The 15,899-nt window shown below is 33.3% G+C and overlaps 2 protein-coding genes across 2 annotated transcripts; one reads left to right on the plus strand and one right to left on the minus strand.

Moving 5' to 3' along the window:
• Nucleotides 1–2,657: 2,657 nt before the first annotated feature.
• Nucleotides 2,658–5,102, plus strand: LOC108205215 (pentatricopeptide repeat-containing protein At3g09650, chloroplastic). The gene has a single exon (XM_017375075.2). It carries the CDS (start codon nucleotides 2,734–2,736, stop codon nucleotides 4,927–4,929), a length of 2,196 nt encoding a protein of 731 aa, XP_017230564.2. The 5' UTR covers nucleotides 2,658–2,733; the 3' UTR covers nucleotides 4,930–5,102.
• A 1,482-nt stretch (nucleotides 5,103–6,584) lies between these two features.
• LOC108205028 (obg-like ATPase 1) lies at nucleotides 6,585–14,371 on the minus strand. The gene is made up of 12 exons (XM_017374775.2): nucleotides 14,124–14,371; nucleotides 12,970–13,137; nucleotides 12,596–12,719; nucleotides 11,627–11,718; nucleotides 10,763–10,861; nucleotides 9,828–9,941; nucleotides 9,387–9,451; nucleotides 8,117–8,233; nucleotides 7,924–7,999; nucleotides 7,610–7,702; nucleotides 7,206–7,256; nucleotides 6,585–6,847 (listed from the first exon to the last, which is right to left on the minus strand). The coding sequence occupies exons 1-12, from the start codon at nucleotides 14,202–14,204 to the stop codon at nucleotides 6,749–6,751; spliced, it is 1,179 nt and encodes a 392-aa protein (XP_017230264.1). The 5' UTR covers nucleotides 14,205–14,371; the 3' UTR covers nucleotides 6,585–6,748.
• Nucleotides 14,372–15,899: the final 1,528 nt, after the last annotated feature.

The following is a 15,899-nucleotide window of genomic DNA, read 5'->3' on the forward strand; positions in this document are numbered from 1 at the left end:
TTAGGTATGAATATTAACATTTTACTTAATTTTATATGCTCAATACATAATTTATATTTATTTCATCAATATTTTTCTCAGTTATTGTGCATTAAAAAATCTAAATATAATAAAATATAAATGATAAATGATAAGTTAAATGATTGTATACAATTAAGTTAACATGTTTCACGTGTTTATTGTATTAGACGAAACTTGTAAAACCCTTTTTTATGTTCCTAAATTTAAAAAAAAAATCAATCATCACATTTTTTATAGCTATATAATTTTTATTTTTTATTTAATTTTATTTTTTAAATACCCGAATGAGACCCGAACCCGAACCGAAACCCGAAAAAACCCGACGGATCGGATCCGGATCTTCATTTTCCAGACCCGGACCCGAACCCGAACCGACCCGAAATATAATGGATCGGGTCTGGATCTTAAGAAACCCGACCCGACCCGACCCGTTGCCATCCCTAGTAAAAATTAAAACCTAACCCAATAGGCCCCTTAATAAAATATTTATATCTATATACCTAAACCCAAAAACTCCAACTTTGCTTCTATCTTCTGTAAAATATTTACAAACCCATAAAAGAAAATGCCTTTGTCATTTTTAATCCAGCCCCTTTGTTCTCAGTCATGTAATCATTACAGTACTATTACTAAAACAAACCCCACTTTATATGAGCACGGTCACATGTCACCTTCTCCTTAACTAGAGTTTTTACTAATGTTCTCTCGTCCTAATTTTCACCTATTTCATCATTTCTTTTAATTATAAACTAATGTATATTCTCTTCCCTTCTCCTTTCTCATCTAAAATCTTAATTTCATATTATTTTATTTTATAAATGCTTATCAATTATTTTATTTTTAAATTCAAAAAATTATCATAATTCTGAACATTCAAAATATTTCAAATTATCACATTCAAATTTTTGTTTGAAATTTTAACCATACTTATACAAATAAATATATGATGTATAAATTTTAAATATACTACATCCACTTCATTTAAAATTTATATTTTATAAAATTTTCAAAGTCAAACTAACTCACTTTTAACTTATAATATATAAATATAATCACATTATAAAAAAAATGAAATAAATATCTTTAAAAATTATATTTGATTTATCTATCATATTTATTTTTAACATTTGTAAAATTGTGGATTAATATTGTATAGTTTGTAGGCATACTTGACTCTTCAATATATTATATCAACTTTTTTGTGAAAAATATGGAGTAATACGAATTGAAAAAGGGACAAACTTCCGGGAACTAAAATAGTATATTTTGTACTCATAAAACAAATAGAATAATATACATTTTAAGTAATATGGTTTTTTAAATAATTAAAAAACGTGTTTGGGTTAATACCTTTTTATTGATGTATAAAAGAGAATTTTTATTTAACATCATTGAATGAGATCTTAATAATTAATCTTAGTAAAGTAATAATTAGAAATCAGACCGCAAATATATATTCTTGAATGAAATTAAATTAATTTATTTTCAATTTATATAGTAAACCGTGTTATTTCTAATTATAATATAATAAACATCACATCATTATCCAGTACACTGTCATTTTCTCAAATATTAAATATTTAATATTAAACATGTATTTAACACCATTATTCAATGGTGTTATTTATGCCCCAATGTATATTCATGAATGAAATTAAAATAATCTATTTTTAATTTTTATAACAAATTGTGTTATCAATGATTATATAAATTATATGTGCTTAGTTTAAAAAGATTATAATAATTTGTTAATGTTTAGTTTTAATATAGTGTTAATATCATTTCTATATTTCAAATTAATAAAAGTATTAATTTCATAAATAAGAAAAGATAATCAACAAAAATAATGTCAGTTATTTAAATATGTAATTCATTTTAAGATAATTACACTAATATTTTTATTTTTAAAATATATAATTATATTTTTATTAAAACCGTGCATCGGCACCCCCAATGTCCATTCATAACTCATATGCAGACAAATATGTATGTTGAGTAATGATTTGTTTCTCTCAAATTTTTTTTTAAGGGTGTTTCCCTCAAATGTTAATAGCATTTTATATACAGGCTCTGTTTGGAAATTAGCAATTAGCGGTTAGCGGTTAACTGTTAGCGGATCGAATTAGCTGTTTTGACTAATTGATTGAATTAGATGTTTTGACTAGCGGATCGAATTAACTGCTTCTCGTAAAACTGTTTGAAATAACTGATTGATTAGTTTTTTCTGACACAAACCAAAACCGTTAACCCAAAAAACTCCTCAAAAGTAGTTTTTTCAAAATTAGCTTTTTAGATCAAAATCTCTATTTCAATCCGCTAACTACCAAATACAAATATGAGCTTATTTTAGTGGACAAACTTCTAAAACACCTCAAACTTCTAAATTTGTCCCAAACCTCTAAGGCTCTAACTTCCAAACAGAACCATACAAAATCGGATCATTTTAACAGCATTCGAAAATAATATAGCATTTTATCCCTGGAAACACATGTTAGTATAAGATTAAATTTCTAATTTGTCATAATATTATCGGCTACAAAGATCAGCTAATCGGTCGACAAGATTTTTGTCTTGTGACCCTTGGCTAGAAGGCTAGAAACGAGCTGTGGTGGACACGAAATTTTGTAACTTACAAGTTGAAAAAGAAAACAAAATTATAAGCAAAAAGAAATAATAAATCAGGGATGCCCCAATTGTGGATGGGCTAGTATAATGACCACCAACATAATCACTACACCACCGTGGCCAACCACCCCTACCCACCCTATCACCGCCGCCCTCCGCCGCATATCCCCACCGCTCAAAACCCCCAACCCATTTCGTGTCCAAACCTCAACTCAACCCAACTCCTCAAATCTCTCTCTCTCAAACCCCAACAACACTAATATTAGTAATAATAATAATCCCCAAGACCAAACACTAATCTTGCTTCTCCGACAGAGAAAAACAGAAGAGGCTTGGTTAGCTTACTCGAACTTAACTAAACTCCCCAACCCCACTTGTCTAAGCCGCCTAATTTCTCAATTATCTTACCAGAACACTCCTTCTAGCTTCGCTCGAGCCCAATCTATCATCACGCGTCTCCGTGATGCGCAACAGCTGCACCGCCTCGACGCCAACTCTCTGGGCCTGCTGGCAGTTTCCGCTGCTAAATCAGGTCAAATTCTTTATGCTACTTCGATTATTAAGTCTATGCTTAAGTCTGGTTATCTTCCTCATGTTAAGGCTTGGAGTGCTGTTGTGAGTCGATTAGCATCGTCTGGTGATGATGGCCCGGCTGAGGCTGTGAGGTTGTTTCAGTCTGTTGTTAAGAGGGTGAGGCGTTTTTCGGACCCGGATGTGGTGGTTGATTCGAAGCCTGATACGGCTGCGTTTAATGCTGTGCTTAATGCGTGTGCGAATTTAGGGCTTAGTAAGCGGTTCTTGGAATTGTTTGATGAAATGCAGGAGTTTAAGTGTGAACCTGATGTTTTGAGTTATAATATTATGATTAAGTTGTGTGCGAGGGTTAATAGGAAGGATTTGCTTGTGTTTGTATTGGAGAGGATTCTTGATAAGGGGATTCCGTTGTGTATGACGACGTTGCATTCTCTTGTGGCGGCTTATGTGGGTTTTGGTGATTTGGAGATTGCGGAGGAATTGGTACAAGCAATGAGGGAAGGTCGGTTAGATATATGTAGAGTTCTTAGGGAGTGTTCTGATTCGGAATTTGTTAGGAAGACGGAGAATCATGTGTTTGCAAAGTTGCTTCCGAATTCGGTTAGCTCAAATGATTATGAACCGCCAATGTTAAAAAAAGCTTACAAACCAGATTCTAGAATATATACGACGTTGATGAAGGGATATATGAAGCAAGGTCGTGTTTTGGACACAATGAGAATGTTAGAAGCGATGCGTCAACAAGAAGATAGTGGCAGCCACCCTGATCATGTTACATATACGACAGTAATATCTGCGTTTGTTAAGGTTGGAGCAATGGATAGAGCAAGGCAGGTGCTGGCTGAGATGTCTAGGATTGGTGTTCCTGCTAATAGGATTACTTATAATATTCTTCTCAAGGGCTACTGCGAACAACTTCAGATAGATGAGGCTAAAGAATTGATTCGTGTAATGGCTGATGGTGATGCAGGTCTGGAGCCTGATGTGGTATCTTATAATACTCTAATTGATGGGTGTATATTGATTGACGATGGTGCTGGGGCTCTTACCTATTTTAATGAAATGCGAGCAAGAGGAATTGCTCCTTCCAAGGTTAGCTACACCACCTTAATGAAAGCATTTGCTTTGTCAGGTCAGCCAAAGCTAGCCAACAAAGTTTTCGATGAGATGCTCAATGACCCAAGAGTGAAGGTTGATTTGGTTGCTTGGAATATGTTGGTCGAAGGGTATTGTAGGCTGGGATTACTTGAAGAGGCAAAGAGGATAGTAGAGAGGATGAAAGAGAATGGAGTTCATCCAAATGTGGCGACATATGGAAGTCTTGCAAATTGTATTGCATTAGCCAGAAAACCTGGAGAAGCACTTCTGCTATGGAATGAAGTAAAGGAGAGATGTGGAATGGAGGATGGAGAGTATTTGAAAGCTTCAGATGTCCCGCGATTACAGCCTGATGAAGGGCTATTAGATACACTGGCTGATATCTGTGTTAGGGCTGCTTTCTTTAAGAAAGCATTGGAGATTGTGGCTTGCATGGAAGAGTATGGAATACCACCAAACAAGACAAAGTACTCCAGAATATATGTTGAAATGCATTCAAGGATGTTTACAAGTAAACATGCGTCCAGAGCCAGACAGGATCGAAGGAAGGAAAGGAAAAAAGCCGCGGAGGCTTTCAAGTTTTGGTTGGGATTGCCTAATTCTTATTATGGGAGTGAGTGGCGCCTTGAAGCTGCTGATGGAGACGACTGAGCATTTCATTTTGTTTAACATCCAATTCACTGAAATATATTAACTGTTACGATTCTTGTTGGATGGATAGTGTAGAACGATATTGTAATACAGAAGCAAATATAGTATAATGTTGTGGATGTATCATATTATTATTTGTTCCATAATATTGTCATTTAGGTTCAATTTGAGCATACTGTGATTTGTGTTATTAGCATGAAGATATTACTGACCAAATGTGTACAAACAAAGAAAGGCGGGTGACTCTATAGATGTTTACTACTAGTTTACTGATATCACATTCTTCACTTGTTAAATGTATTTCTTTTGGTTATTTCAAAATGACCCGTTTATCAAAATTCCATCTTTTTTAAATGGGTCCTTTTTTATTTCACTAAAAGAACTCCGATTAGCAAGAAAAATTAGATGGGAGGGAAAGTAAAGAGGGAAACGATGGAATTTAGTGTGATTATATTACTCCCTCCGTTTCAATTTACATGTCCATTTTAAAAAGAAAATTGTTTCAAATTACTTGTCCGCTTCAACTTTCAATGCAAAATGATATTTTTAAAAGTCAATTCTACTCCACATATCTCTTATTTATATTTCCTATATCAATCTCACTCCACATATTTTGATCATTTAATGCAATTAATTCATGAACATCCACATTTCTTAAACTGTGTGATTTTTTTAAAATGGACATATAATTTGAAACGGAGGGAGTATTGTTTTTTACACACAGTGGAGGTGTAATAGGTGGGAAATAGGCATTGAGAATTTTTAATTTTAAATATAGAAGTGAGGTCCTTGTTTGGGGGACAAGTGATGTAGCCACTGAAGAAGAGCAGACAGACAGCAGCATGGGAGAGCGTGGACTGTCACAGTCTGTAATATATGGGCCCCACTAATGCCCTTTTGACTAGGTTTTGTGGTCATGTATAATGTGTGTATGGAATACTATGGATATTGGATGGGGTCTTGCAATTTAGGCAGAGATTCCTAAATTATTGTTAATGGAAATCTTAACAAAATGCGTTGCAATGTGAATTGAGGTTGATACTTGATATAGTTAAATTATCATTTTATGGTGGTTATTTCTTCAATAGATTTTTCTTCATGAGGAGGATATATTTGCCCGTAGTTTAATTTGAAATGCACGCTTTGATTTGAAATTGTACCCACAGTAGTATTTTCAGTGATTTCAGTAGCAGCAAAAAAATTCCAGCTCCGGCTCATGTGCAATCTCGATCCTATCACCGTTTCCGCCATCACAATTCACATGCCCCAAGAGAATGTGAAATTCACCAACTTACAGCTCAAGAAAAAGTTCGAGTTGGATTAGGTTAATCTTTATAGGCGACGCAGTTAATCATTTTGCAGAGGACAAATAAACCACCACTATGTCATTGTATCTTTCCAAAGCATATACATAATGAAAGACTTTGAAGGACAAGCAATATTACATTCCTAACAAAATAACTTTAAGGGCCAAGCATTTTTAGAGCACTAGCCATGGAACCGGGTGACATCCGGACTTGGAGAAGGCAGGACACAGGCAAAATCCATTCCGACTTCAAATAGATTATTGAATTTTACGACAACAGGACATGCCTCTGGCTTAGCAAGTGAATCAGACTTGGGAAAATGACAGACTACACACAAAATCTGCTAGATTGAATAGGTTCTAAATTTCACATCAAACAAACATGATTTAGCTTAGTAAGAAAATCAAGTATTACAACTTACAAGCGAATGTTACAAAACATGTATATTTTTCTCATAGGAATTAAGCTTGTAATTATAGATTCAATCTTTCTATTTCAGTAGTAACGCTTTCTTATTTCTTCCCTCCACTAGTTACATTGAATTTGAAATATATTATGTCTCCATCTTGGACCACATACATCTTCCCTTCTTGTCTGTACTTCCCGGCAGCCTGGATAGCAAAGAAAGTATTATGCAGTATTTTATCATATTTACATCAAAAATGTGTTGACCGGGGAAAGAGATTTTTAAATTAATGATATATAAATCATAGGTAAATATCAATGTTTCTTTAAGTAGGAGTGTCAGTGTGTGTATGTATATGGGGGTGTGATGATCATATACACATTTATTCTTTGGTTAAGTAATTCTGATATACAAAAACCAAAAGAAACACTAGTGCAACAAGCAAAAAATATTTCACCAGTTCATTTTACCAAATACCAAGAAATATTCTGAATTTTCAATGTAAGATGTCTCTTTACAGAGAGATACAGTATAATAAGAACCACAAATAACAAAAAAGATACCTTCACTGCTGATTCACTACCAAGTTCCTTGAGATCATCGAATTTCATTACCTGCCAACAATTACCACAGAGTCAGCAATTTAGCATATTGTTATTACTTCACTTGATAGTACTTGTAAGTAATTTGGTGTGTTCTTCAAGAATAAAATATACTCTTCTTGAAAATAATGAAAATTTGGCAAATGATGATGATGCTCCAGAAACTGTTGTGGAAAATTAAGAATCAAAGAAGTTCAATGACAGAAAAGAGACTCGGACACAAGTAATTTCATAAAGTTGCTCTCTGACTTAGACAGATACTATGAAGTAAGACCAGTTACTTAAATTGTTATTGTCATGATGTTACTCTTGTCTAATTTCGGAGAAAACTACAAATTCGAAAAAGAAATCATGCATCAATTTACCTCAGCACAAATAAAACCTCTTTCAAAATCAGTATGAATTGTTCCTGCAGCCTGCGGAGCCTTTGATTGACGCCTAATTTGCCAGCACTTAACCTGCAAAAGAATTAGTTATATCCATTGTACACGTATAGTGGCAGTCGGGTAGCATAAATGTAAATATCACTTAAAGAAAACATTTAATTTGGTGGTAATTGCAAAAAACGTAAAATTAAATGGTTTCTTTCAAATGACATTTACATTCATGTTCTTGACACAAAAATTAATAACATAAAATTCACTATATCAGAACAATTACGCAAAAGAAAATGCCATACCTCATCAGGGCCTGCTGTAAAAAAGTAAATGAGATTGATAGCTGCAAATCCAGTCTTGATGATCTTTGGTAGTGCGCTGCATTTCAGATAATAGATGTCATCTTAACTATTCATAATCACTTCTACGCTATTCCAATTGTACATTCAACAAACCATTATAACTCCTCAATAGCAGGCAGCATCCTGCACTAACCTTTGCAACTGTTTCTCCTCGCAGTATTTTGCAGCTTCATCTGCAGGCATATCAGCAAGATTCCTTTCTAGCACACAACTAAAAGGGATCATAGTTTCACCCCCATGCTCCTGAACCCTGAATTATACACACAGAAATTGTAACTGAACAGAAACCAGTATGAAAACTAATTGAATTTCTTCTTTAAGCATAAAGAACTTGGGATTTCATAGAAAGCCCCAAGAACATGATGAACATTATAGTTCAAAGAATCGGCTTTGACTGAGCTCGTGTATCCATTCGAAACGAGGGACTGTACTTTCTCTCACAGTAACTATCCAAGTTCAATCATATATTACGGGGAAACTACTGATTCAAGTTGTGCCAAATTTATAATCTATAGTTTTTGTGGAGACAGCTTCCATTATTTGCAGAAACTTGAACATGACTTCTATTCACTTGTATTCTCGAGTGTACATCATCTTCACTGAATATGTGAAAATTGTCAAAACTCTTATATGTGCTAATGGGCATAGCTTTTTCACAAGCAGTACTCTAATGATTACGCAAACGAACACTGGTATTATTAATAGACGCTCAAAAAACAGGACTATTTTTTGCTTAACAACTACAGGAACAGCAAACACAGTGATATGTAAAAGATGATACTCCCTCTGTCCCATTTTAACTGATGTTTGACTTTTTAACACGTATATTGAGGTGCAAAAAGACAATATCTACGCTTGATAAAAAAATTCAATTCTTATATCAAATAAAAGTTTAGATTCTAAATTTTTATTTGATATAAATTTTATAAAGAAAAATTATATTTAGATGTGATTTTTTTAACACCTTAAAATACGTGTAAAAAAGTCAAAAGCAGTTAAAATGGGACGGAGGGAGTATATAAGATGCGTACTCATCCTATATAAAGAGTTCAGCCTAAACCTCCCACTGTGACAGACAACAGAAACATTCTTGAAAAGCATGATACTATAATTCATCTTATATTAATGAAGAACCAAAATAACTTGGCCTTATCCCCAATCAGAGCCCCAGGAAATAACCAAACAGGCATATATCTGGACAAGTAAATAGCCAAAAAACGTTGTATCTGCTAAAAAACATAGCCATAAAAGAGGAATATGTTTTCTTTTCCTCTTGATCCTTTCTAATAACCTTTCAGGTACCAGTACAGTGATGATGTAGCACCAATAGTTACACTGGTGAGTAACCACTTGTGAAAGAACGCAACCATAACAAAAATTGTTTGACAAGAAAATAAACCTACCAAGCATGAATCTTGGGAAGAAACTTGTTCTTCTTTCTCTGATAATCTCTCTCATTCATGTTTACCTGCAAATAAACTAGATTATTTCTGTTTATGTGATTATAAAGAGGTAACCAACCGTGTTAGAGAAAGAAGAAAAAAATTCCATATTAGCTACAGAATGATCTTGATGTTTTTTTTTAGAACATTAGATTACTAGCTATTGATACAGATGTGGCCTACTTCGACATGCCTAATATTTGCCAAAGCTAAAATATATCAATGCCTATATTCACCAGACGTCTTTAAGGGAAGACAGGCTATCACTGAATCTGTATAAACGTATACATTCACATTCACAAAAAGTCTATACCAAAGACAAACTATCAGCTAATCTGTATATATAAGCACCACCACAAGCTCACAGCTAAAGTTATTGGGGATTGGGAATAGAGAACTCACCAAGTACACAACAGGTTTAGCAGTGAGCAATTGAAAAGTATTTAATATCTCAATTTCGGCTGCTTTCCATTCTCCCAAGCGCACATCCTTTCCCTGATCAAGCCAAGCTTTGACCTGAAATATTTTCGAAGCACCACATTTAAAATAATGAGCTAAATCTGCATACAGAATTTATATAATGGAACATCATAAAGCTACTAAACTAAATTAAGGTTTAATTACTGTTACAGGAAGATCATTTACATACATATCATACACAGCAATTAGAATTGTTTAGTTATAGGTCTTAGCAGATGAGGCACTTCTTAATAACTTGATATAATAAAGAGTAACTAATATAAAATAGAAAGAATAGGTTTGTCTAACTATATATGTGGCAGTAGTTATTACATTTTCGAGGCACTTGTTCAATTGCCACAACAAATTTATTCTGCAATGCACTGTACAATAAAAGATGATATATAAATTATAAGATATAATGAGATGCTAGGATATATCTTTATATATGCTATTTACATCAAGGGAGTATTGTGCATACAAAGAATATATCCTTACGTGGTTCTCTAAGAACTAAGCAGATACGTTCATGTTGGTGATGAGAGAACAAACATGCCAGAAACTTCTTTAAAGTCTAAACATATATGTATATAGCTACACACTTTTTTTGGGAGTTCGGGATCAGGGATACAGCTTTAAACCCCTACCTATGCCAATCTTGATGTAATATTAAATATTAATATCACATTAACAAATATAAAACTCGATTACTAAATATGTGGGGAACTAATTAAGGGAACGGAACAGATTTGATTATAGATAGTTCCAGATACTTTTTAAGTAATAAACATATACGCGCACGCACGCACACATATACATATATAATATATTAAGGTGTGTCACCGAATATGAATGTGATAAATGTCAGTTCTACAGACCTTCAGACACACTTCATGCTCTACTTTTAATTGCTTGTCGTTGCTCCTCTTCATGCTCTTCTCGACATCCTCAATAGTTCTTGCCATGAACTCAAGATCCTTGGTTGTAAAGATTAAAAAAAAAAATCACGATCATCTTTTACATGAGGAGCAAAATCGTTCACAAGTATTTGAAAGAGAATTTTTATTTATGTAAAAGACAATTGTGAGACAGCATTTTTAACAGACAAGTCAAGAATAAGTAATTTGAATTAACAAAGGTTGCCTGGTGGAAACTACAATTGTTGATACACAATCAATTTCATTGAATTGAATTCTAGCTTGCAGCAAATTTTACTACAAAGCTCAAAAAACTAAACATATGTCCATCATAATATGGCCAGCTGAGGGCATGTTTACTAAACAAAACTGTATATATCAGTGTTTCCATTCCACAAAGCAGATCAAAGGAACCACAAGATGCAAAAATTAATTAGAACACATGGCTAATCTTATATTTAGAAAAATAGTGCTTATTCCTCCAAAAGAACGAACCTGCCCAGGAACAGAGACTCTACGACTACAAAAGGATGAAAGCATGCCTATAAATGACAATTAAATTAAAAGGAAACAATTATATGTTTTAAAAAAGAGCCTGCCATATTTCTAACAATTTAATCACCATAACTAACCCCAGTGACTTTTATCAATCTCTAAATTAAAACATTGAAGATCACCCGGCTATAATCAAATCTTTTCCTTGTGTACCATTTACATCAGGCTTCAGGGTGAAGCTTTATTAGAAAGCAAAAAAAAAAAAAAAAAGAACTCGCCAACTCAACTTCTTGTGGAATCATAAAATTTATTAACGCATAAAAACATTACCTTGAGCCGTAACTCTTGACTTATGGTCTCTAGATCCCTCACCGGATCCACAGTGTCATCAACATGGGTAATTTCGGGATCATCAAAAGCACCTGATACAGAAAGAACATAAATACAAAGTATAAACACCAACAAGCGGGGGTGAATATTTGGCAAGTTACCTAACTCAAAAACTTCTATAATTTTGTTACTGTTATAAGTCTACCAAGTTTCCTACTTGAATACCTCTTATGTTTTAGTGTTCATTGTTCACTGTTCAGTGTTCATATTCATCCACATAAAAATTATTTATACTTTCAAGATTCCACCAAGAGAATTTGATTAACCCATTATAACATTGTTGGTATAGTAGCTACCACTAACCACAAAGTAGAGCCAAGAAAGATAATCGAAGATGAGATGTGAGCTTCCATGCAATTTTTCACTTAGATAGCAAATAACTAAATATTAAATAACTAGATAAGTATAACACCTACAAGTTACTTTTTAAAGCACAAACGTATAACCAAAAACATAGACATAGATTGACAAATCTTATACAGCTAAAAGTAATAAAAAATGAAAAAGAGCTTTAATACAATTACAGATTCAAATGGCTTATACAATTTGCATCTATTAAAAACTGATAAAGAGCGTGTCTAGATAAATAATAAATCCTAATTCACATCAACCTGACATAAGATACACTTGGCAATTTCTGATTAATAGTTATCTATTAGAGAATGGATCCATGGCTTCCGATGCTCGTACTATTTGATATGATCTAAGTTCTACTAAAATGAAAATAGAAAACAAATTTCGTGTACTGGATTAAATAACAGGCTATAGTAGCAAGTAGATAATTGACATGTAAAGATATAATAATAACAATTCCAAAGGCCATCTCAAAAAGAAAAAAAAGAAGAAAGAATGGTATTATTTACATAAAATGGCTTAAAATGATAATGCAAAGAAAAATAGCAATCTTACGCAAGACATGGAAAATGCCATCAACTGCACGGATGTGAGACAAAAAATTGTTCCCAAGTCCTTGACCTTCATGAGCACCTTTAACAAGCCCAGCAATATCATGGATTTCAAGAAAAGCTGCTACCTGACCAACCAAATAACAAAAGTAAATGCAATTGAATACATGGAATCTCAGCTATCTTTAGAAGGTGCAAGTCAGTACTGATTAACAACACAGTTGACCAGTAGCGACCTCAGCTACACCTGAGAATTCTAAGTTATTTATTGGTTCCAATCAAACCAATGAAAATGAAATTCATCAGCTAAACAATTACATATTATTCCAGTAACGTATTTGTAAATCGCATCATATATTGGGCACTGAAGTCACTAACCTCACTTTTTGGTTTATACATTTGGCAAAGCCATTCAAACCGTTCATCTGGAATGTACACTCGGGCCTCATTAGGTTCTATAGTACAAAAAGGGTAATTCTCAGCCGGTATTGACAATTTAGTGAGCGTGTTAAAAAGAGTAGATTTGCCAACATTTGGCATTCCAACCTGAAATCCAAGAAAAACAATAAGACTCGCAGTTAATTTAAAAGACCGGTCAAGAAAATAAGTAATCACCAATAAAACAAGATTGCAAACACCAATGCCATGTGAGAAGTTTAAACACAAAAACACACAGCAATGTGACTGGTTCGGTTCCAAAAGATGGTAAAAAAATTCTTCAAATTCCGTGTAATTAGTTCATTTCAGCATCAAGTTCTACATCAATATCCAAACTTTAACTTAAACACCGAGTCTACAAACTTTAAACAGTTACAAATCAGAATGACAACAAAACACATATAACTTCATAATCAGGTCGGTCTTAATAATTGCACGATAAACTTATCCTAGTCTCATAGATTAATGAAACTAAACGAATTCAAATCAAAGTTCAAATACATAGAAAATAAAGAATATATATCACAATTCCGATCTTCACATTTCACACAGTTGGTTAGTTACAACAGCAGGTAGTAGAATCATATATAGCTACATAACTGAGTCAATTACAGCAACTGAACAAAAATAACTGTTCAAGTTTCATATATAACTACGTCAAAACCTTTTCTGATCGGAGTTCAACATATAAACAAAAGAATAAAAAAACAGTTTGGTTCACAATCGCAATCTTCAGTCCATATAGTTAAGTCGCATTCTAGCTACTGCCTGTTTTACTTAAAGTAACTGAACCGAAATGATAGTTCAAATTACATACATATCTAAATCAATTTACGGAATCAGCTTGACCTAAAACGTACTTACAATTTCAAGTCCTAAAGTTCACACAGTTAATTGCAGTTATAGCTATACGATTGAGTCAGTTAAAGTAACTGAATTGAAATGATTGTTCGAGTTCCATATACAACTAAATCGAAACAAATTCAATAAAAATATACAAAAAACACATATAGGTAAAGACAATCAAGACGAATTAAGTTGTGAACAAATAGACAATATAGATAAAGATAAAAATGGGAGAGAAATGAGCATACGATTCCAATCTTAAGGTGAGAAGAGAAGCGACCGAGAATTGGCTTCTCAACGGGCGCAGCTTTAGCTGATTTTGGAGGCATCTTGAGATTTTAGATATAGAAAAAGAGTTGCAGTAGCTTCACTTTGCACTAGGGTTTTGCTGTTTGTTGATTAGCGTTGGGGGTAAAGCTGAGTCTGACTCGGTGGAGACTCTATGTATTTATACCCCCTCGCGTTTTAGGCCTCGCTAGTGAGATTTGTGCCTCATGTTCTTTCCGATTAATTTTCTTATACTTAAAAAGGGTTTTTTTTTTTTTGAAAGGTGGGCGATCCCGATTTTAATGCCTACAGGCCTAAACTGACTTTTGAATTTAAAAAATTATAAATATTTTTTAGAACTTTTTTCATAAATACCCAAGTTTAAACGACTTTTTACAAAATTAATGTCATTTTTTCAACAAATTGCAAAAAAAAATATTTCAAAAAATATTTGCAAAAATACGGAGATTACATATGCAACCAACTTATGGCAATCATATATACAACCTCAAATGCAATTTGAAAAAAATCTTTTAACAATTACATTTAATTGTATAATAAGTTGCAACTAATTGCAAATGGCTAAAAATGAAAGCCCCTGCGTGGCCATTAACAATAACACAAAAACAACTACAAAAATAATTGCAAAAGCAAAATCAATAAACATTACAACCAAAAAAACAACTAAAACAACAAACTAGAGATCAACTCAAAAACAACCAACACACTTTTTCTCCCTCTCCGCACTTGCCTCACTTCCTATACCCGTTCTTTCCGCCGCCATCGACGAGTATCAGCATCATCCTCCTTCACTCCCCACTATCACCATTAGAATCCACCTTCACTTCCTCTATCCAGCCCCGACTTCATCCTCCTGGCTTCATATCCCTATCTCAGCATCTCTTCGTCGCTGCACACGCATAGCTGCAACCTGACCATTTACAACTATCGGCGACGACGGCAATAACATATGCAATGAAGGGCGGCGACATCTGTAACAATTGGTGGCAGCCTCTTTCTCCGAGGACGTAGAGAGAGACAACGAGATTAGAAGGATAAGGAGAAGAGAGCGAGGATAGAGAGTAAGAGAGAGATAAAAAGAGTGAGTGGATAATGAGAGGAGAGAATAACTGATCTCGATGTGAATGATTTAAAAACATATTATAATCAAATACAAATACATGTTGTAACAATATATCATACGAGATTCTCAAAGAATTAGGAACGATGAGCCAGTAATTCTTTTAACATTTAAGTAATAATTTTTTTTATCAAGATGAAGGTATTGTTATTGAAAGACCGGCTATATAAAAGATAACAAATAGCTCGAGAAATATATAGAATTTTATGTCAGTAATATTTTCAATTTTTGGTCAATAACATGATAAACTTTCAAATCAGTTAAAAGTTAAAACATAATTTAAATTTAAATTTATAGATATAACAAGCAATTGACTATAATATGACACATAGTTTGTTATTTTAAAACACACATATATATTTTTTGAAACAATTTTAAAACACATATTGAAAAATCTCATATAAATATATTTTGTTCAGAAATATTCTTTCAAAACTCAAAGGAAATATTTGGTCAAAGTTTTGAAGACAATATAAAAATGGAGGAAAAAATTGTTGTAAATTAAATAGAGCGATGATCGAAAAAGAAGGGGTTAATTATCAACTTGGTCACTGAAGTGGGCTTAATGTATCAAGTTGGTCACTGAACTCAAAACGGTATCAAGAAGGTCACTGAA

Source organism: Daucus carota, chromosome 1, assembly GCF_001625215.2.
Source record: "Daucus carota subsp. sativus chromosome 1, DH1 v3.0, whole genome shotgun sequence".
Taxonomy (NCBI): Eukaryota; Viridiplantae; Streptophyta; class Magnoliopsida; order Apiales; family Apiaceae; genus Daucus; species Daucus carota.